The 23,819-nt window shown below is 36.6% G+C and overlaps 2 protein-coding genes across 2 annotated transcripts in view; one reads left to right on the forward strand and one right to left on the reverse strand.

The window, feature by feature from the left end:
* Nucleotides 1–316: 316 nt before the first annotated feature.
* On the reverse strand, nucleotides 317–3,228 carry LOC137391819 (large ribosomal subunit protein mL63-like). The gene is made up of 3 exons (XM_068078355.1): nucleotides 3,013–3,228; nucleotides 1,988–2,099; nucleotides 317–613 (listed from the first exon to the last, which is right to left on the reverse strand). The coding sequence occupies exons 1-3, from the start codon at nucleotides 3,078–3,080 to the stop codon at nucleotides 461–463; spliced, it is 333 nt and encodes a 110-aa protein (XP_067934456.1). The 5' UTR covers nucleotides 3,081–3,228; the 3' UTR covers nucleotides 317–460.
* A 5,388-nt stretch (nucleotides 3,229–8,616) lies between these two features.
* The window catches only part of LOC137390995 (tryptophan--tRNA ligase, mitochondrial-like), a 29,348-nt gene continuing 14,145 nt past the window's right edge, over nucleotides 8,617–23,819 (forward strand). The window contains exons 1-5 of the mRNA XM_068077314.1: nucleotides 8,617–8,768; nucleotides 15,326–15,495; nucleotides 16,371–16,498; nucleotides 16,938–17,089; nucleotides 21,785–22,001. Of these exons, the coding sequence (XP_067933415.1) occupies nucleotides 8,626–8,768; nucleotides 15,326–15,495; nucleotides 16,371–16,498; nucleotides 16,938–17,089; nucleotides 21,785–22,001 (810 nt within the window). The 5' untranslated portion in view covers nucleotides 8,617–8,625. The remainder of the gene's footprint in view (nucleotides 8,769–15,325; nucleotides 15,496–16,370; nucleotides 16,499–16,937; nucleotides 17,090–21,784; nucleotides 22,002–23,819) is intronic.

The following is a 23,819-nucleotide window of genomic DNA, read 5'->3' on the forward strand; positions in this document are numbered from 1 at the left end:
CGTTAACTTGACAGACGTGGAAAAGTGTAACAGCTCGTCTACGAAGAAAAAGCGTTATGGGAGTGACTGACAACCACCCTTCTTTATTATAGCACAAGAAACAAGATCAGAGCTATGTTTATAAATTGTAGCGTGTAGGACACGCTGAAAAGCAAAGTGATCGGACGGCTGTCGTGTTTTCTCTACTATCAAGATGTTACAACTCCTTATACAGCAATGTACTCGAGATGGCCTCTACAGCAACTGTAGACCAGAGAACCAATATAATTTTGCAAGCTAGTAACTATTTATTTTACTTTATATTAGTATTGCCCCATTGTACATCCTTAATATATATTTTATTTCAGTATTGTATAATGCATACCCTTTAGTATTACATTGTGTTACAAAAAACAATTGAAAAATACAGTGATGACAAGAACTGAAAAAGGACTGTCAAATACAACAAACTGACAGGGTCTCACATCCAGCTTTTTCTACTGTTTAAATGTTCAAGAGCATCTAATGTTGTGAAATGTTGAGGCATCTTTGCCGCTATTCTCTTTTTGTATTTTTCCGTCTCTTGCTGTTTCCACTTTTCTTCGATCTCCTCAAGGCGGATCTGATCCTCCATCTGAAATACACCCACATTGTAAAAAGACATCCAGTTGCAATCTCAGTTATAAATTGCAACCACACTCCAGTTCCACTAGAACAAAACAGTTCAAATTGGTTATTGAACAAGATATTTGAAGTTTCTTAAATTGCAAGGTACAAAACTAATATTTCAACACACATTCATTTAAAATTGGTAAATAAACAACGAAGAGAAATAGAAATTCATTTTAGAGCGAGTATTATAAAATAAAAATGTAAACCGTTATCTTGATAAGACACCGATAAATCATGCAGCTTAATAAGAAAAACAAAGGCTCCATTAACTCTGACACTAATAAGTAGAAAGCACCCTTCTATACAGTCAAACCTCTGCATAAAAATCTCATCCAATCCAATGTTTGCTTCATATGTCAGAGCAAATAATTTTATAAAAATACATTAAACGTAAAAACTGAATTAATCAACTAATAATCAGTAAAAAGTCAATAAACAAGGATGAATACTTCAAGCAATTAAATATAACATTAAAGCAAGTGCACTATATATAATTATTTAAAAGACCAAATGTAAAACTAAATTCTTGAAGCAATAATCAGTCAAAAGAGGTTTTTGGTACTTCATCTTGGAGACAGGACAATTGAAGGACAATTGAAGGTGAGTGAGTGATGGAGTAACTCAAACTAAATCATACAATCACACTGTATATGGTTTAATGACACTGAATAAAGGGTGGGGCTCAACAATTTTGAATTCAATGGTGGCGTGGATAATAGTCTAACCTGCAATAGATTTAATCTACTCTCTACTTTTTACTGTTATCCTTAATTTTAACAGCTTTTCTGTTTTGACTTAATAAACTGAAAAACTAAACTAAAAGCTTAGGCTTCTGTAAATGCTGGCAATTACTGACGGCAAAATTTCTTAAAATTTTACACCATATGTCATAAAGTTTGTATGCAGAGGTGATCATGAGTAGAGATTCTACAATTTTTTTCATGCATAAACTTTGCGAATGCACAGCAAACGATATCAAATAATTATACCATCTGAATGGTACTAGGAGATAAACTTTATAGCAATTATGAAACTTAATCTTGGTAAGAAGAGAGCCATGACCAGCAATTGAAGTGATAGTTAGAATTGAATTGACCAGTTAGAATTGATGTTTTAATTGGGAACAGGTTAATTACATATAGTCTGCACAGGAGAAACAAGATGAGTTGAAACAATGTGAAGGAAAGTTATAGTAAATAGTATTTCAACTTATCATAATTGTCTGGTGCAAGTAACATTGAGCAGATACAGTTGTGAGCCAATTTTATTATAGATGACAGTTAACAGAAATTATGTCAAAGAAAAGTTTGCCAGTACTTGAATAACCAACACTTACCTCCGTTAAGTAAGGCCGAGATAGTAAGGCCATATTTTCATTTTCTCGCACCAAATCATGAGCAGCTACAAACTTTTTTTCCTTAGTTATGCGAGGCCAGACACGATACTTTCTAAAATTCAATGACAAGTAGGTCAATATCAGGTAGCCTCTTAATGGTAGGCAGGGTTAACGTAGTGTAAGGTGTTCCAAAACTGAACTACTCTATGAAAGAGTTTAGAAACACCTTTGACAGACGCATGATCTGGAGCTTTTGGACTTTATATTAGCATTATTTGTAGAAGATTTTGGTCAAACAAGTGGATACTTTTCGTGTGGAGAATGGTGGCAAATAGTGTGTCTGACCAAGAAAGTCCTACTCAGATCAACTTTACCCAAAAGTGCAATAGGAAGCTATATCTCAACACTTGTGACCTTCTTTAAGTGCACAAAAGTTAGCAGTATTTTAAATATGTAGGCCAACTACTTTAATTTTATTTACAATGGTAATAGTACGTTCCAGTTATTCAAAATGTTTATAAAGCTCTTAACTTCTTTTATTCTAGACACAAGATAGTTAGGTTATCAAGTACCATAAAAACATTGAAATATTGCACGCTGTCATAATAACTTAGGATTACCCTTCCTCACTGCAACTGGTGAACAGCAAATAGTTTACAAGATTGCATATCCTTACTAATGTAAGCAGAAAACAACGCCTGCTATGTGACCGTTAAATAAAAATATGCCTCTATAAGCATTCCTAATGAAACAACAGCTTCCCGTTGTATTAAATGATATAGGCCTATTTAGCTGTTCAATTCTTCGATTTTACCTACCTTTTCTATTAAAAATTAGTTTGTCATTTGTTTACCACAAAAGGGGAAATACACAATTTGTTATCAGTATAAAAGTATAATACCAAAATAACCACCGTGTAACTACCAATGCTTTGTTTTCAACATTTATGCAAAGCGCTAATCTGAGTAATCTCACTTTTTGAAGGCCTAAAATTAAGCTGGAGCTTTGGCCGGTTACAACCTTACCCTATATTTATTTTTCCAGGTATGTGCCTTCTGTGGACATAGTACAATAATTGTGCAGTTAATCGCATTGCCACCAATTAAATCTAAAATAGAAATCGCCAACCAAATCAGCGTGCTAGTATTTTGCTATTTGCTCTTTAGACAATCCGTTTCTAGCGACCGTCACTACTACCAATTTTTATTAATACAATGCTTCATACGCGAATCGCTGTATCAATTTGTTCTTAGACTGGGATCATAAATATAGAGTACAATTACGATCTTGTCCTAATAATTACGTATGCGACTTTCGCAGTAAACAATGTAGTTAGCTAGTGCGTACTCTAAAAAAGTTACTGAATGAACAACCCGGTTTGACTCGTGCTGCGACATGGCACTTGGTTAACTGAAGATGTTGTGAACCTTTATGGACTAATTCCATTAAACGATTATCATAGTTGCATAATTTTTAATGTGGAACGGTTGATATTTTGATGTAAAAGCTCTAGGTAAAAAAACTTTCAGACTATTTAATTGAGAGCTTCTTGAAATAGTGTTTGTTATAACAATGTTCATGTTGTGTCTTCGGGCGAATTGAACAAATTTGAATATATATAATGGAGTTCAGTGGCTTTTGATTAGCTAACCTGGTTGCTGAGTCGATAGGACTGATCTTCTCTATTCTTTAAAAGATGTTAGCCTTCTCTTTTCAGCTGATCTAGCTAGCTGGCTTGTATCTCGTCGTTTCGCTTAATATCACAGCCTTCAGAGATTTAATTTTCAATAGAAAGCTATTGATTATCTGTTATGAACGTCTTTAAGAGAACACCTATTCTTTGTTTGACCATGCTTTGATGTTCACACTTTAGTACATTCCCCATTGTTTGTGTAAGCTTGTGTGTGATGGTAAATATTCTATATGGATCGGTTAGCAGTAATGTAAAGTAGTCATTAGTTGTAGTTTATTGTGTACTGGGTTGTAGACTGAAGTTATATTAATTATATTTTATATGTATGGTCAATCATAGAGTCATGTGCATCAAATTTAAGAAGGATGGAGAAATTCTCATTATTCAGTATCGTAAGGATGGCCAATGATGCTTAATTTTTGTAGAAAGTGTATGGCTATTAGTAATACCTTTTATCTTTGTATTGTTTGAATATGCAATATTTTCTTACCACAGCAACCATATCGGTTGTGGATTGTCTTGGGCTGTTATAATCATCAACGAGGATCATATGTAACTGCAAAAGACAATTGTCGTAAGCATTAGGCTAATAGAATAACAAAGACTCGCCCTTCTTATAGAATTCAGTTTCTCACCATGGTATCACAGTACGATGACTTTCGAAACAGATTTTTTTGCTCTAAAAATTGCATTCAGCTGTAATTGCCTTTGCGCTTCAACTGAGCACCTTGATAGCGGCTATAAATATGGAGAGGTGCGATGCCAGGTTTGGCTCCAACACTGTTAAAATGTAAGAAAAACGCAGCCATAAGTGCTAGTAAGACTCGATAGTCCTTTTTCCACATGCTTACAAACAGTTAGGAAATGTAGTTTTATGTGAGAATAGTTGCTTGGTTTGACTTTATTTCAAATTAAAGCCACAAGCGCTCTCTATCGTGGCAATCAATTGGCGTTCAAATACTGTAGATGGTGGCGTTGTATTTTTCAAATGGCTCATCAGAATTTTCGGAAGATAAATTTAGCTCTACTGGTGAAGTGAATGCTGCCTATATTTTGCCCTCTTTTTCCGGCGGAGTGATATAAAAAATTTGGCTGCAGTAAATCTGCTAACTTACTTCTAACTTTTCAAATATCTCTCAATGAATATGCATTGAAAAACTGATAAATATATCTATCAGTTAATATATATGGTTTGCATTTACCCTGCAATCATATTATAGCCTGTGTTCTGCTTTGCAATTGGTTGTAGCTTTCAATTTTTATTTCTTTTTGAATTTGACGACAAATTTTTGTTTTATGTTCATATTTAACAACGTTGCATAAAAACTCGTTGCACTCATTGATATGTTTGCTATAGTTTGCAGCCAAAACTAGTTTTTTACGTGCAATAGAAGAGGAGGTACGAGTGTCGATCAATTGTAAGATCAGATTACTACAATGATGCTATCAAATAATATGCTATAAATCTGCAAATATGTAAGATATATAATGATAATCTATCAAATGCTACAAATATATGTTTATGAACACGGGCCATAAACGAACCATACTTATATTACATGTCGAAACAAAAATTAACATTTTTTAAACAAAAATATTTGCAATGTTCGCTCGGATAGCTGCATTCTGATTGTTGCTTTCAATGGAACGAACATCTTCTGATTGTCCAGTACCTTCCACAATGTCTTCTGACCGCAAACCTTCTTCACAGCTGAGCTAGTCGATATTAGCGTCCAAACAATTTTTTTGCAGAGCAAAACTTATGCACTGCATTTAGGACAAATGCAACGTGTAAAGTTTTGCTCACTAAACGTAACCTTTGGTCCAAAACTAGTCGTTCATCTATCATCATAAATGTAAACCATTTTTTATATGCATGTAATGTAGCCTAATTCGATGTATCAAGACAGCGTTAAACAAGGAACTACTATTAGAGCTGCATTTAAATAGAGGGTGACGCTCTATTTTTCAACCCTTCTCTGATAGCGGCGGTCAAGTAGATGTGGCATTCAATTAAAAGTGGGAGGTTTTACGGTAACTGTAGTTCAAAGCCATGTCATGAGATCAGGAAAAATTTCATTACTATGCATGTGTTGCTTACCGCTGTATTGCTATTGTGCAAAGCTCCAGGCTCCTCCTTACGTTTTTAGATGGCTATATAACTTAGTTTAAAAGTTAGTGACTCTGAAGGTATCCACTTGTCTAGCGCTGCACTCTAGGTAGCCAAGATTTTCTCACTTTTACTACAATCCAGAGTACAGCTATATCACAAGTACTTTCCACCTGGTTCTTTGAAAGAAGAGTCGGTATATGTATAGGAAATCTTTCGCATCACAATGTTGTAATTTCAAAATAGTTCGTGTTACGACACTACAATAGACCACACAAATATTGTTATGCGTGTAAAAGAGCTATATTTGTCATTGGAGCTTCTAACACGCTGTCATGTCGCTACTGCCTTTTTCTAAAGGTTATTAAAGCTAATTTTCTCCTAAGGCCTTTAGATACATATATAAATGAGATATATTTTACTCTTTGCTCGAGATTCAGGTCAGTGCGCTAATACAATGGAACCTCTACCTATGAAACCAATTCGTTCCGAAAGCCATTTAGTAAATAAAAAAATGAAGTTTCTAAAGTAATGATGAATTTTACCATATAAATGCTCTAATTCACTCCAAGCCTCACAAAACTCGGACATGATGTTTGTATAAAATGAATACATGTAATGGTTAAAACCAATAACAGTGCATGTTAGAACTATATTACTACAAAATGAATAGGAAAAGACCACATGGAAAAAGAAACAGAAAAAATGATGTTTGTTTTCTTTTGGCATTGGCCATCTTGACGAGGCTAAGTGAAGACTGCGGAAAGTGTTAGAATGACAGTCAGAGAAGGTGGGTATTGTTGTTGTTTTGGTTTTATTCTGCTCAAAATAATTTTGTTGAAAGCGTAAGTAAAAAGTTAATTTATAGCACCACAAACTGAAAGAAATGTAATCATACACAAAAAGAAACTTACATTGCTTGAAACTGAAGTTGTCCTACCATTCATGAGATACACGATAACTCCAAATTATACAACTAACGACACAATGCAACACTTGTTTTTTAAATTTTGCTAACAAATAAAACTGATATGCTGAAAGTGCTATGTATCATACTAACTAGGAGTCATTAAGTTATGATACGAAATAAATGAATGGGCCAATTTACCAAAGGCTTTTCGTATCAAGAAAAAATATTTCATAAGTGAAAGCAAAATGTCTAACAAAATACGTTTCATAACTTGAAAGTTTTGTATTTAGTGTCTTTCGTAAGGAGAGGTTCCACTGTACATAGAAGTATCAGTGAGATTACAACAATTCATATATCTTTAAAAATTATAAATAATAGTTTAATGAAGATAGCTAAGAAGGTGGCGAAGATCAAGAACATTCTTGTTCGCTTGCATTTTAATCCGAGTCAGTTTTCATTCAGACGTTTTAAATGACAATTTTGACCAAATTTATAAAAGTTTTAGTTAACTGCTTTTGCTTAATGTATAGCTTTACTAATATTGGCGGGGTCTGTCTCGTAGTTCCATCTGGTTGTTTTAATTATATCCGCACCCTGCTTATCAGTAGACACGTACATACTTATATTATTTACGTGGTATTACTTTGCTGTTGCGTAGAGTATTTATCATATTTTACTGTGGTCGTTAATCTTGGCTAATAAATCAAAAGCACAAACTCTTGAATTTCTTGCAGATTATGTTTCTGTTAGCATACTTGTGAAATTTGCACTTTATATAATGTACAGCCAGATGAGTACAGTTTTGCATATGTACCAGAACTCTCTCAAATCTCTTATAAAGTTTTTAAGAACTTATATTTTTGCATTTATTGGCTCATTTCCTTATACTCTGAGTTATTAATATTTCAAATCTACTAGCGGTTCCTTGATTCTATTTGCGCATCTACTCATAAGTATATGAAGTACTACTCATAAGTATTACTTCATATACTTATTATGAATAGATGTGGTGGGGAGGAGGATTACTGATCAATCCTATGCAATTGGCCAAATGCACTCAGATCATTTGGAAAATAACCATAACAACTGTTCAGCAAAAAATAACTGTCACATGACTTTCAGTAACATGGTCTGAGTCACCGGCCATCCTCTAAAGAACTAGATACTATATCTAGCAGCTCGCTCTAATCATCTACACTTTATTAACTTTGTTTACTACTAGATAAACGTAAACATGTCTTTTAAAGCTCTGTACATTTTTATTATCATTGGAAGTTGTCTTTCCTGACACAAAAAGTCTTCATTTTTAAATACATGTAACGCAAAATTATTCAATGTCATCCTTTAGTTTTGGGCTAATTACACATGGATTATATCAGGTTTGATTTATAGTAACAGTGTTTTGATATATCTCTTAGATTTCGTAGCTAGAAGATTAGTTACTATGTTGAGTCAAGTTAGCGCGTCTGGTCAAAATTGGGAGTTCAATTTAGTTCTGGTCAATGCAAACTGTATGTTTGTAATTTAATACATGTATATTCTGGACGTTTCTTCGGTTAATAGTGCAATCATTTCTCCTTTTTTTGTTTTTCAATTTATTTCGTTAAAATCATTTTGGGGGCGTTAGGGTTTAAATGCGTCACGTTGATCTGTAAACAAAACTGTAATTGTCTGAACATTTCAATGAACAATTATTTTCTCAATATGTCCCTGAGGTAAGTGACCTGGTATGTTGTTATGAGAGGAACTGGTACTAGTTGAAGATGCACTGCTATTAGGAAAAGTCAACTTGCTTCAGTCCTGCCACACAACCTCTCATCAGACCTGCCACACAACCTCTCATCAGACCTGCCACACAACCTCTCATCAGACCTGTTCTCATAAGTACTAGGATGCCTCTACTCATTTTAGCGGAAGTTACAAGAATGAAGGCTGGTTGTGTGAGGCATAAGCTTGGTATCTTGCTAAGAAGGCGGGAGCTCTTGTCAGCGTCCCGCAACACACGAACATGCTCAAGTCTATTCTCTACAAAGCATTCAACTGATGATACAAATAATATTTTATTCAGGTACTGGAATTGTTGTACCATTATATTAAAATATTACATGTGTTGTATATTAAAAAAGGTGCTGATTTCAAGTTGGAATACTGTGAAACCTTTATTCGAACCCTATGGCGCTATATTTTTCAACCCTTCCCTTAGAGTGGCGCTTTATTACAGGTGACTTGCAAATAAAGGGTGGCATTGTATTTTTCAAACACCTTGTCAGGATGTTGAAAAGATAAATTTAACCCTTTCACTGGCGAATCGAATGTCGCCAATATTTTGCACTCTCCTTCGGGCGGTGAGACATTAACCCTTTTGGAAGCAAGAAATTAGGTAACTTACCTCCAACTTGTCGTAGATTTTTTTAATAAATATGCATGAGGAAGCTGAGACATGTCTCTACCAGTTAATATCTATTGCTTGCAAGTAACCAACGATGATCTTATAGCCTGCATTGCCATTTGTTAGAGCTTTTAAGCTTTATTTCATTTCAACTTTGAAGGTATGTTTTTATTTTAAAACTATATTTAACAAGGTTGCATAAAAGCTCACAGAACTCATTGATATGTTTGTTACAGTTCGCAGCCAAAACCGGCTTTTTATGTGCAATAGAACAGGAGTTACGAGCATCGATCCATTGTAAGCTGAGTTCAGATTACTGCAATCATGCGATCAAATAGTATGCTATAAATATACAAATTTATAAGTTTTATAATAATAATAATTTATCAAATGCTACAAATATATATTCAGAACAAGTGATGTTAACAAACCATAATTATAATACATGAAGCAACAAAAATTAACATTTTAAAACAAATAGTACTAACATTTTTAAAACAAAATATTAGCTGCCAGCTGCGTTTTGATCATATCCTTCATTTGAAACCATTTTATATTCTTCTGGTTGTTCAATACCATCCACAGTGTTTTCTGACCTCAACTCTTCTTCTGCACAGCTGAGCTAGTTGATGTTAGCGTCCAAACAATTTTTTAGGATAGCAAAACTTTTTACCCGATGCCATTTTGAATAGAAACTTATAGCGCGAATAAAGAGAAATCGTGTGTAATCAAAACAGCCTCAAAATATGTAGTAGCATTTTCATCGTAATATTAAATGCAAAAACTTTTTCCAGTTTACATCAAAGTATCAAGACTGTTAGAAAAGTAACTACTATTAGCCTGATACAGTTACTAATTATATCTATAGTGTTGCAATCAAGGTTTCTAATGAAAATACTTAAACCCTCTGAGTTGGAAAATGCACTTTACAGTAATACTTCAACTTGCGAGTGCTCCAACGTACGAGAAACTTGAGATACGAGCCAGCTTTTAAGCAAGTTTTAGCACTAACATACGACCCATATTTGAGATACGAGCACGTGAGTCAGTTGCCAAGTATGCCCGAGGTGTTTTATGACAACAGCATCAATCTGTATTTTTCAACTGCACAGGTTATACTTTTGTACCGTGTTTTTGTGCACGCTTTTCAGTGCAGAATTATGTGAATTAAAAGTACTGTGCGTAGACCGAATGTTTGCCAGTAAAATGAAAAATAATGCAAAGAAAAAGCAAATGATAACAATTGATATTAAACGGAAAATTATTGAAAATTATGCGAAATGTGTATGCATGATTGAGCTAGCTCAGCAATATGACAGAAATACATCCACAATTATCAAACAAGGATTATATTCAGGGCATTTAGCTCGCAAAAGTACTAACCGTAGTTTCTAAACGGCGCGGCGATCTTCACCACCGCTGATGGAGAGACCGCTCAGGCATGGGATATAAGATAAACAATTGGCCGGTGACAGCGTAACTGAAACGACGCTATTTGAAAAGGCCGTTGCTATCTATCAAAACTATAAAAATAGACATTCGGACAAGTTGGCTAGTGATCGTGCATTAAACCTTTGTGACGACACCTGGGTTCGTCTTAATCGCGACATGTTGAAAGGGTGACAAAGGCAAACGTCCTTAGATAGGTTCATCTTAAAACGGCCGGCTAGTCGTGAAAGCGAAACAAAGGAAAAATTAGCTAACTAGCGAGAAACTTCAAACTATGAACGCCGAAGAAATTTTAATTACGTTAAGTTAAAAATGAAAGTTTGCTTTTAGATTTGCTTCTAAGTTTGTCTTTTTAAGACTTTGATAAAATCCAAATTTATCAAAGTCAACTGTTGTAATGAAGGATAACTTATATATCTCTCTCTGGAAAATGTTAGCGTTAGCTGCTATTGTATGTATTTAATTTTACATTTTAATTTAACACATTTCCTTACATTATTTTTTATTTGTTGCTTTTTGAAAGCAAGTGGTAAGTTAGGACAATAACCAACATGTTCTTTCTGTTACAATATCTTGTTTTGAGTGTTTTATTTGCATTTTACAGAGTATGGAAACCAATAAATATATATTTAATTGTTCTATATATAAATAAATTGCATCAACATGCGAGTAAATTGACATACGAGCTCAGTCTCGGAATGCATTAAGCTCGTAAGTTGAAGTATGACTGTAGTACGAACAGAAACAACAAAAGAATTAATTGTTAATGATGTAGTCGAGTCAATATTAGTACAATTTTGTGGACACTTCTACTGATCACTTGTTATTATGGGATTAAGAATGTCAAATAGTATTGGTCAAATAGATGTGGCATTCAAATAAAAGTGGCGGTCAATTAACGGGTATCGCTCTATTTTTCAACCCTTCTCCCATGGCGGCGCTCAAATAGATGTGATGTTCAAATAAAGGTGATGTTCAAATACAGGTTTTACAGTCTCTGTGATTCTTGTTGAGTCAATGAATTATTTTCTTCAAAAAGTCCTTTAAGATGGTTACTTTTAGGTGTCATATCATAGCTATTATCGTCTTACTTTTAGGTGTCATATCATAGCTATTATCGTCTCACCACGTGTTTCTTTTTGAGAAGGTTTACCCTTTTGCTCATTTGTGATTTTATGGTGACTATTTGTGTATATGTATATATACACAAATACCTATATATTTATTTATATATAAGATATACTATATATAAATATACATGTCTGTGTGTATGTAGTTCAGTTACTCCAATTATAGCTATTAAAATATTGGAATGACGAACTCATATCACAGAAGATTTGATCTCGGAATGTCTCATTTGCTAGGCAAATGGCTTACCAATTTAGCCAAACGGGATTGATAGATTCAATCACGCGACATATGTCGCTATGCGGGCGAAAATACGCTACCGCTTTCCGTTACGGCGCCGCGTAATTTTGTGCTCGCATGCCTGTGAGAGCAAGTCGCTAGCTCTTATTTGTAACCTTATTCAAATTAGCCATTGGCATAGTGCCTGGCTAATGGCAAGTGGCAGGCAACTACATCACCTCTCATGGTTTATAAGCTGATTTTTAATTCTCCTGCAATGCTGGGAATCCAGCTAGAATATAATATAAATATATACATACTAGCTGTGCTACCCGGCGTTGCCCGGGTAATGAAAAAGTTTGAGCAGAAAATTGATTTGTATTTAACATACAATAACATTTTCTTTTCTAACTTTCAAACTACATATCATGAGAGAAATGTTTTGTATAGTTGAAATAAATTAAGAGAGAAAATAAAAGCAACTGTAAAGGTTTTAAAACTTTGTCAAACAACTGTAATTTTCAAGCTGTTAGCCTGGCACATTGCCAATGGAAAATTGCAGTAAGCTGCTAGGCTTCTAATGGCGGTGGTACTCCATGACATTGCGTCAGCATTGTTGTCCAGCTGCAGTTATTCTAATAATAGCTATAGCCGGAATGCAGACAGACATATGAAATACACGCGGACATACTTTGAGAAATATATATAGACTAGATGAATGCCCGGGTAATAAAAAGTTTATGGACAGAAAATTTATTTTTATTTAACATGCAACATTTACTATTCTAACTTTTAAACTTCACATCATGAGAAAAGTATTATTGTGCAGTTCGAATGAATTGAGAAAAAAAATGAAACAACTGTAAAGGTTTTCAAACTTTTTCAAACAACTAAGTTTTTAATTTCATTACTTGAAAGGAGTGTTTCGTTAAAATGAACTAAGAGGAAAAATAAAAATGTAAAGGTGTGTAAGTTTAAATGTGAAATCAATAGCAAGTAATGGCTAAGTATAGTATGTTTTGCTATGATTTTAGGGTAACGGTGCATTTTAGGTCGGTACAACGCGCATACAACGCATGCGCAATGGACATACAAGGTACTTGCAACGCACAAACATTGTGGATACAACGCCGACACAAGTAATTAACAACGCATGCGCCACAATGTGACACTGTTAACATTAATTAACACTGCTGCATTAATATTTTTAATAATATTAATGCATAATAATAGCAGTAATAATATTATATTATTATTCAATATTCTATTTATATTTATAGTCTGTTAATAAAACAGGTCTAAAACATTACACAAGGTATTCTATTTATTTTCTATTGACCGTTGTATGTGCGTTGTGATGATAGTGTATGCGCGTTGTATTCCCAATGTTTGTGCGTTGCAAGTGCCTTGTATGTTCATTGCGCATGCAATGTATGCGCATTGTACCAACTTAAGATGCACCGTTACCAATTTTAGTTCGGTTCAGTGTTGGCATGCGAACACTGGCATGCCAATTTTCGCATGCCAGTGTTGGCATGCGAAAATATCGTAGGCTAAAGACGTACATATAGTGGTATAGAAACCCATAATAATTATCTAATGCAATTATCTCTTGGTAAAAATCATCATTAAAGAATAGTAACAAAACAATATGTTAACCTTAGTAACTATAGGTACCTACAAGGACTTTAGTGCATTTTGTGGTTATGATCTGCAAGATAATGTAACATTACAATGTACTACGCGGAGAGTTCTTACCTTCGAGACAGGTTTGTAACATAAATGCTGAATCTTACGTAAATTAATTTAGTTTAATAAACACATACTTGAAGGAAGTTTTAGTATGTATTTTAGTATACTTCAAACTTTCAACTATAATTTCATCATTTATCCGTTTATGAATTCATTTATACCATAACGGATATCGCTGAACTCGCTTTGGCGAGCAACGTATATCTTTTAATAACATATATAATCAGAACATAAATCGCCAAGTTTTAATTCTGAGAGATATTGTTGATATCATGTGACAGAAAAAATTCGCCCTAACGAAAAAATAACGAAAAAGCATCGTGTTTCCTAGAGTTGGGCGAAAAATATTTTATAGCAGGGCATCGTAATGCGTGGGCACAATGCTCAAATAATACGTTATTTAGAGTGTCCATACGCTATACCGTTTATGATAGTGTCTTTGATCATACAGTGTGTATACACTATACGGTATAAGCTACTGTCTTTGATCAATAGGCCTTGTTTAGCTCAGTGGTAGAGGGTGTGCATTTAAACCATCTGATCAAAATCTTCGTGAGTTCGAGTCCAGGAGAATGAGGCTTTTTAATTCCAAGACTTTACTAACTATATTTGGACAGACCCGAAGGACAGACAGACGGCAAACTTTTAGAAATATATACATGTATATAGCTATATACTAGCCAAATGCCCAGCATTGCACAGGCATTAACTTACAGCATATAAACAGTGGCAGGTAATGTAGTTGTCATTGGCTAATTTCAGTAACCTAGTCCATGTATGTATTGCTAAACTTACTAATAAGAGCTGTGAGAGCAAGCTTTAGTAGCATTGCGCGTAACACAGAGTTGCTATGTGCATTTTAACCCAGATAATGGCTATCTGCCTAATGAATCCTTTGTATCCCGCATAGCTGAATGTCCCGTTAGCTTGTCGCCTTGTGAATGGAAGATTCTGAGATCAAATCCCATGCGATACAGATTTTTATTGCTAAGCTTTAATCGCTATAACACGACATAGGGTGTACAAAAGCAAACACTGAGATTTAATTATAAAGATATATACATGTATTGTATTGTATATGTTATTGTAACAATAAAATCTTTGTTGGTAGAGAGACCCAATACTAGCGATAATAGTTGTTTCGCTAGTCATGATATTTGTGTATTTGTGTGATTCATTCTGATGCTGTTTAAAACATGTGGATTCATTATAACTACTCAGTGCCCTAACAGTATTGCTGAATGAAGATAACTCAGTCATATGCATTCATAGATATATCAGCACCGATGTCATATGTGTTCATTGATATACCAGTACTGGTGGCATGCGTGTTCATAGGTATACCAGCACTCGTGTCATATGCATTCATAGATATACCAGCACTGGTGTCTGCTGTGTAATTCGTCACGGTTTTTACATACATGCACATTTATGTTTACGATGTATTTGATCATGCTTTTAAAGATAAACTGACTTTGATGTCTGCGGCGTATTTTGTCATGATATACAAACATTGGTGTCTACTAAAAGTGTAAATAATAGTGTATTTCATTTATTTTATATCTATTGATGCGATATCACTCGATATGATATTGTAGCATTTCTAAATGTTCGTACAGGTATTTATAATTGTTGTAGAGTAAACATTGACCGGAACTGATAGTACATATTTTCTGCTGTCTTTCTAGTGGTATACAGCCGACAGCAGCTCCTCACTTAGGCAACTACCTTGGTGCCATCAAGAACTGGGTGGCTCTCCAAGATCAGTATAGCCAGTGCATCTTCTCTATTGTTGACCTCCATGCCCTCACTAAGGCTACTGATCCGCAGTCCAGAAGGGAAAATCTTATGAACACAGGTTCTATATTTAAATCCTGGCACTTGTTTTCTTCTTTCTTAGATTCGTATAGCCTGTATACATCTCTTTCAACTACTTAGGTGATTTTTTTAGGTTCGAATACATTTGGTGGAAGCTATAGTGTTGGGATTAGTAGAGAATCTTCGGGAGTGGATTCTTTCACATGCATGTTATTGGTTATGTGAAGGTCACCAACAGTCTGCCATATTTTATTCAGATGATGGTTCACATTAGTGATTTGTCTAATTTTATAAATGATTTACTCGCCAATCCTTAGGCTATTCCGCTGGACGTTGTAATGAAAATCAAAAGTTTTATGACCTCACCTTCCTACACTGCTGTTTTTTAATAAAATTTCATGGCACCAGAGCGGAACAGTAGTCAATTCACATTGCATAATTAAGTTTTGTTTGGACAGATTATGACTGGCATAAAGCGTGATGCAAACTCCCACCTCGATTTTATTACAATGATCGATACATAGCTAATAAGAGATTTATGCACAGTTGAAAAGTTGTCAAAGTACATAAGGGAAGTTGTCTATACATTATTGATAAGTTTCCTCTATGTTTCCTTTATATAGTTAAGTTGTTTATGCATAGGGATGAGTTGCTACCAACCTGTTGGATGCAACTCTCTGAGTTCGACTTTTCCATAATCTCAAATAATATCAGTTTGCCTTTAAGAATCAGTTGCAGTGTGCAGCTAAGTTCTGTTATCTTGTTGAAATTTAACAGTAGCTAGTATTTTGTGGTGATAAGGTTAACTCGAGGACCCCGGATCAATCCTCGACTTAGTATAGAAATTATTTCTCTCTGATTTTTATTGAAAGTCATCGATATTATTTATAAACCTCAAATGATTGACATTTGCAGCTGTCACTCTCCTAGCTTGTGGTGTCGACCCAAACCGATGCATCCTCTTTCAACAGTCAGATGTAAAAGAACACACTGAGCTCTGCTGGATGCTTACCTGCATGGTCACTGAAGCGCGTCTCAAAATGGTGAGCCCTTTTGTAGACCTCACAGTGGGTCAGGCCTTCACTGTTCCGCCCTCAGCTATTGAGATAGTGATTGCGTAAAGCCGGGTTTCCATTTATGTCGCAAAGCACCGGCGACAGCACCGCAGGCTATTGCGGTGAAATGTGAACACACGCCGGGTACCGCCGGTAATTGCCGGCGGTCAATGCAATAGTTTAGCACTGTTCAAATTTTGCAAAAAGCTGCAGGTAAAACTTTCCCAAAATGCACTGTACAGGTGAAGGTTACCATTATCGAAACGGCGTGGTGAGCGAACATTTTATGTGATTATGCGATTACGTTTAGCAATGCAGCTTTTTATGTAAACAGAATCCGCATAGCGTCGCAAGCATTTTGCTGCGCAAGTTACCGCCAGAGTCTCGAAATCGATATGGAAACCAAGCTTAACTTTTGTAATTACAGGTACCCCAGTGGAAGGAGAAGGCTAAACTGCAGCAGAACTTCTCCTTTGGTCTGATAGTGTACCCGCTGCTAATGGCTGCAGATATCCTTTTGTACAGGGCATCCTGGGTACCGGTCGGATCTGATCAACTTCAGCAGATACAACTCTGTAGGTGAGAGACTGTTTCTTTTCTCTGTAGTCTCGTCTGCAGTGCGTTGCAGTGCGAGTCTCGTCTGCATTGCGAGTCTCGTCTGCAGTGCGAGTCTCGTCTGCAGTGGGAGTCTCATCTGCAGTGCGAGTCTCGTCTGCAGTTGCTTTATGGATGAGGAGCTAGACAAATGAAAGTAGTCAGTCGTCAGGTGGCATAGAAGTCGTTGGTTTGTGTACTTCAGTTCAACTTAATAATTTGCTAATATGACTGCGCTGCATTTTTGCCTCATTCATAAATGAATGACTGCGTTCATTCATTTATTTAGTCTGTCATAAATATCATCTGAATATGTTAAATAAAACTTCACCATCTGTGGGTAGATCACAATCATGTTTTAGAAATTCTAGGTCAGCATTGCAAAATTTCCCCGTTTTAAACATTCGGGAAGCATGTAACTTTAGGTATCTTACGCATACATCATGCATGTTACAGTGGAGGTACATAATGCAGGTTACAGTGGAGGTACATAGTGTAGGTTACAGTGGAGGTACATAGTGTAGGTTACAATGGAGGTACATCCTGCAGGTTACAGTGGAGGTACATAGTGTAGGTTACAATGGAGGTATATAGTGTAAGTTACAATGGAGGTATATAGTGTAGGTTACAATGGAGGTACATAGTGTAGGTTACAGTGGAGGTACATAATGCAGATTACAGTGGAGGTACATAGTGTAGGTTACAGTGGAGGTACATAGTGTAGGTTACAGTGGAGTACATAGTGTAGGTTACAATGGAGGTACATAGTGTAGGTTACAATGGAGGTACATAGTGTAGGTTACAATGGAGGTATATAGTGTAAGTTACAATGGAGGTATATAGTGTAGGTTACAATGGAGGTACATAGTGTAGGTTACAGTGGAGGTACATAGTGTAGGTTACAATGGAGGTATATAGTGTAAGTTACAATGGAGGTATATAGTGTAGGTTACAATGGAGGTACATAGTGTAGGTTACAGTGGAGGTACATAATGCAGATTACAGTGGAGGTACATAGTGTAGGTTACAGTGGAGGTATATAGTGTAGGTTACAATGGAGGTACATAGTGTAGGTTACAGTGGAGGTACATCATGCATGTTACAGTGGAGGTACATAATGCAGGTTACAGTGGAGGTACATAGTGTAGGTTACAGTGGAGGTACATAGTGTAGGTTACAGTGGAGTACATAGTGTAGGTTACAATGGAGGTACATAGTGTAGGTTACAATGGAGGTATATAGTGTAGGTTACAATGGAGGTACATAGTGTAGGTTACAGTGGAGGTACATAGTGTAGGTTACAGTGGAGGTACATAATGCAGATTACAGTGGAGGTACATAGTGTAGGTTACAGTGGAGGTACATAGTGTAGGTTACAATGGAGGTACATAGTGTAGGTTACAGTGGAGGTACATAGTGTAGGTTACAGTGGAGGTACATAGTGTAGGTTACAGTGGAGGTACATAGTGTAGGTTACAGTGGAGGTACATAGTGTAGGTTACAGTGGAGGTACATAGTGTAGGTTACAGTGGAGGTACATAGTGTAGGTTACAATGGAGGTACATAGTGTAGGTTACAATGGAGGTACATAGTGTAGGTTACAGTGGAGTACATAGTGTAGGTTACAGTGGAGGTACATAGTGTAGGTTACAGTGGAGGTACATAGTGTAGGTTACAATGGAGGTATATAGTGTAGGTTACAATGGAGGTACATAGTGTAGGTTACAGTGGAGGTACATCATGCATGTTACAGTGGAGGTACATAATGCAGGTTACAGTGGAGGTACATAGTGTAGGTTACAGTGGAGGTACATAGTGTAGGTTACAGTGGAGTACATAGTGTAGGTTACAATGGAGGTACATAGTGTAGGTTACAATGGAGGTATATAGTGTAGGTTACAATGGAGGTACATAGTGTAGGTTACAGTGGAGGTACATAGTGTAGGTTACAGTGGAGGTACATAATGCAGATTACAGTGGAGGTACATAGTGTAGGTTACAGTGGAGGTACATAGTGTAGGTTACAATGGAGGTACATAGTGTAGGTTACAGTGGAGGTACATAGTGTAGGTTACAGTGGAGGTACATAGTGTAGGTTACAGTGGAGGTACATAGTGTAGGTTACAGTGGAGGTACATAGTGTAGGTTACAGTGGAGGTACATAGTGTAGGTTACAGTGGAGGTACATAGTGTAGGTTACAATGGAGGTACATAGTGTAGGTTACAATGGAGGTACATAGTGTAGGTTACAGTGGAGTACATAGTGTAGGTTACAGTGGAGGTACATAGTGTAGGTTACAGTGGAGGTACATAGTGTAGGTTACAGTGGAGGTATATAGTGTAGGTTACAATGGAGGTACATAGTGTAGGTTACAATGGAGGTACATAGTGTAGGTTACAATGGAGGTACATAGTGTAGGTTACAGTGGAGGTACATAGTGTAGATTACAGCGGAGGTACATAATGTAGGTTACAGTGGAGGTACATAGTGTAGGTTACAATGGAGGTACATAGTGTAGATTACAGCGGAGGTACATAGTGTAGGTTACAGTGGAGGTACATAGTGTAGATTACAGCGGAGGTATATAGTGTAGGTTACAGTGGAGGTACATAGTGTAGGTTACAATGGAGGTACATAGTGTAGGTTACAGTGGAGGTACATAGTGTAGGTTACAGTGGAGGTACATAGTGTAGGTTACAGTGGAGGTACATAGTGTAGGTTACAGTGGAGGTACATAGTGTAGGTTACAGTGGAGGTACATAGTGTAGGTTACAGTGGAGGTACATAGTGTAGGTTACAATGGAGGTACATAGTGTAGGTTACAGTGGAGGTACATAGTGTAGGTTACAGTGGAGGTACATAGTGTAGGTTACAGTGGAGGTACATAGTGTAGGTTACAGTGGAGGTACATAGTGTAGATTACAGCGGAGGTACATAGTGTAGGTTACAGTGGAGGTACATAGTGTAGGTTACAATGGAGGTACATAGTGTAGGTTACAGCGGAGGTACATAGTGTAGGTTACAGCGGAGGTACATAGTGTAGGTTACAGCGGAGGTACATAGTGTAGGTTACAATGGAGGTACATAGTGTAGGTTACAGTGGAGGTATATAGTGTAGGTTACAGTGGAGGTACATAGTGTAGATTACAGCGGAGGTACATAGTGTAGGTTACAGTGGAGGTACATAGTGTAGGTTACAGTGGAGGTACATAGTGTAGGTTACAGTGGAGGTACATAGTGTAGGTTACAGTGGAGGTATATAGTGTAGGTTACAGTGGAGGTACATAGTGTAGGTTACAATGGAGGTACATAGTGTAGGTTACAGTGGAGGTACATAGTGTAGATTACAGCGGAGGTACATAATGTAGGTTACAGTGGAGGTGCATAGTGTAGGTTACAGTGGAGGTACATAGTGTAGATTACAGCGGAGGTATATAGTGTAGGTTACAATGGAGGTACATAGTGTAGGTTACAATGGAGGTACATAGTGTAGGTTACAGTGGAGGTACATAGTGTAGGTTACAGTGGAGGTACATAGTGTAGGTTACAGTGGAGGTACATAGTGTAGGTTACAGTGGAGGTACATAGTGTAGGTTATAATGGTAGTGAGACACAAAAATAATTTAAAGTTATATACATTGACAACTTCTTCATGTTTGGATTTCTATCAAAACCTTTTATAGATTTGCCTCCATCGGGTGGCCGTCAGTGCGATGGGAGGTTGAAACACTAACGACCACCCATTTCAATTGCTGGCTGTGCAATACCTACTCTGTGTAAATATCACACACACTATTAGGATGTTTACATAGTTAGTGCAGCTAAAAATAGAGGATTCTGTTTGTAGCCTTTTTTACAATATTGAAATAAGTTAGTTCACAACAAAGTTTCAACTAGTACTATATTTCCTGATTTTCCAGCAAAAGTGATATAATATGCTCATGTTGATAGCCAGCAGCTAGCTGTAGACTTAAATTCCTTTGATCACTTGGAATGACATTATAAGTACCTAGAAGTATATTAGTGGAACAATTATATTGGTGGTGAAAATTGTGTTCGTTACTAATATTCCAGTATCTTGAGCAAATAGCCTCTGACAACAAATAATGACAGACAAATAATAACTTTTCAGTCGAGTAGAGAATCGGCGAGTTAACTGTAATAACAAGACTTGCCATTCGTCATTGCATCACTCACTTTACTACAGCTCTGGTGCTAGCTTGTCACATAATTGTTAACGAATGTGAGAGAAAACTACTCCTTATTATAGAGTGAAGTTGTCTGCCCAATTACTATCTCCACAAAATGAATGGCCCTTTGTGGCTGTCACGCATTGACTTTGCGTTATCATTCATGCAATGTCTTAATCGTTGAAGCTATTTCCCATTTTGTGGTTTTGCACAATGCCTACCATTAATGTTAGTTTCTGCAGTATGGCCTTACGTGATGTTTGTGATTGGTGTTGTTTTTCTTATGTAGTAGCTTGTTTTCACTGGTGCTGAGGCTATTGTTTTCTAGTAGCATTTCATAGCTCCTAACATCACATTCACACACAAATAGTAATATTTTTGTTAACTGCCTGAAATCACCTCAATAGTCAGGTGAGCAATTTTTTTTTTTTTCTTGTTTCCACATTTTCTAATTATTTATTTTGTTCAATTGATAACGACTTATTGTAGAGACTTGGCAAAGCTCTTCAACAATGCCTATGAGACGGATTTCCTCATTCAGCCGAACTATTTACTGACCGCAACCGACCGAGTGCGCAGTCTAAGGAACCCTGAAGTGAAAATGAGTAAATCTGATCCAGCCGAGAAGTCTCGTATCGATATGTCTGACGACGAGGAGACGGTGCAGGTTAGGCTGAAACAGGCTGTTACCGATTGCATTGGTGAGGTGAGTGCTTGTCTACATAGGATTTTGTGTAGACCTGTACTACCAACTCTATCAGCTTGCGTAGTTATAGTTGTTTAGTGTAGCCCCGCACTACCAACACTATCAGCTTGTGTATTTATAGCTGTGTAGTGTAGACCTGCACTACCAACACTATCAGCTTATGTATTTATAGTTGTTTAGTGTAGCCTCGCACTACTAACTCTATCAGCTTGTGTATTTATAGTTGTTTAGTGTAGCCCCGCACTACCAACTCTATCAGCTTGTGTATTTATAGTTGTTTAGTGTAGCCCCGCACTACCAACACTATCAGCTTGTGTATTTATAGTTGTTTAGTGTAGCCCCGCACTACCAACTCTATCAGCTTGTGTATTTATAGTTGTTTAGTGTAGCCCCGCACTACCAACTCTATCAGCTTGTGTATTTATAGTTGTTTAGTGTAGCCCCGCACTACCAACACTATCAGCTTGTGTATTTATAGTTGTGTAGTGTAGACCTGCACTACCAAGACTATCAGCTTATGTATTTATAGTTGTTTAGTGTAGCCTCGCACTACTAACTCTATCAGCTTATGTATTTATAGTTGTTTAGTGTAGCCTCGCACTACTAACTCTATCAGCTTGTGTATTTATAGTTGTTTAGTGTAGCCCCGCACTACCAACTCTATCAGCTTGTGTATTTATAGTTGTTTAGTGTAGCCCCGCACTACCAACACTATCAGCTTGTGTATTTATAGTTGTTTAGTGTAGCCCCGCACTACCAACTCTATCAGCTTGTGTATTTATAGTTGTTTAGTGTAGCCCCGCACTACCAACTCTATCAGCTTGTGTATTTATAGTTGTTTAGTGTAGCCCCGCACTACCAACACTATCAGCTTGTGTATTTATAGCTGTGTAGTGTAGACCTGCACTACCAACACTATCAGCTTATGTATTTATAGTTGTTTAGTGTAGCCTCGCACTACTAACTCTATCAGCTTGTGTATTTATAGTTGTTTAGTGTAGCCCCGCACTACCAACTCTATCAGCTTGTGTATTTATAGTTGTTTAGTGTAGCCCCGCACTACCAACACTATCAGCTTGTGTATTTATAGTTGTTTAGTGTAGCCCCGCACTACCAACTCTATCAGCTTGTGTATTTATAGTTGTTTAGTGTAGCCCCGCACTACCAACTCTATCAGCTTATGTATTTATAGTTGTTTAGTGTAGCCTCGCACTACTAACTCTATCAGCTTGTGTATTTATAGTTGTTTAGTGTAGCCCCGCACTACTAACACTACCAGCTTGTGTATTTATAGTGGTTTAGTGTGGCCCCGCACTACTGACACTACCAACTCTATCAGCTTGTGTATTTATAGTTGTTTAGTGTAGCCCCGCACTACCAACACTATCAGCTTGTGTATTTATAGTTGTTTAGTGTAGCCTCGCACTACTAACTCTATCAGCTTATGTATTTATAGTTGTTTAGTGTAGCCTCGCACTACTAACTCTATCAGCTTGTGTATTTATAGTTGTTTAGTGTAGCCCCGCACTACTAACACTACCAGCTTGTGTATTTATAGTGGTTTAGTGTGGCCCCACACTACTGACACTACCAGCTTGTGTATTTATAGTGGTTTAGTGTGGCCCCGCACTACTAACACTACCAGCTTGTGTATTTATAGTGGTTTAGTGTGGCCCCGCACTACTGACACTACCAACTCTATCAGCTTCTCTTGGCTACCAGAATTACTGTAAAACTTTTATTTTAATGCCATGGCATTCTATCTTCCAACCGTTTCTCTATAGTGGCAGTCAAATAGAGGTGGTGTTCAGATAGAGG

Source organism: Watersipora subatra, chromosome 3 (genome assembly GCF_963576615.1).
Source record: "Watersipora subatra chromosome 3, tzWatSuba1.1, whole genome shotgun sequence".
Taxonomy (NCBI): domain Eukaryota; kingdom Metazoa; phylum Bryozoa; class Gymnolaemata; order Cheilostomatida; family Watersiporidae; genus Watersipora; species Watersipora subatra.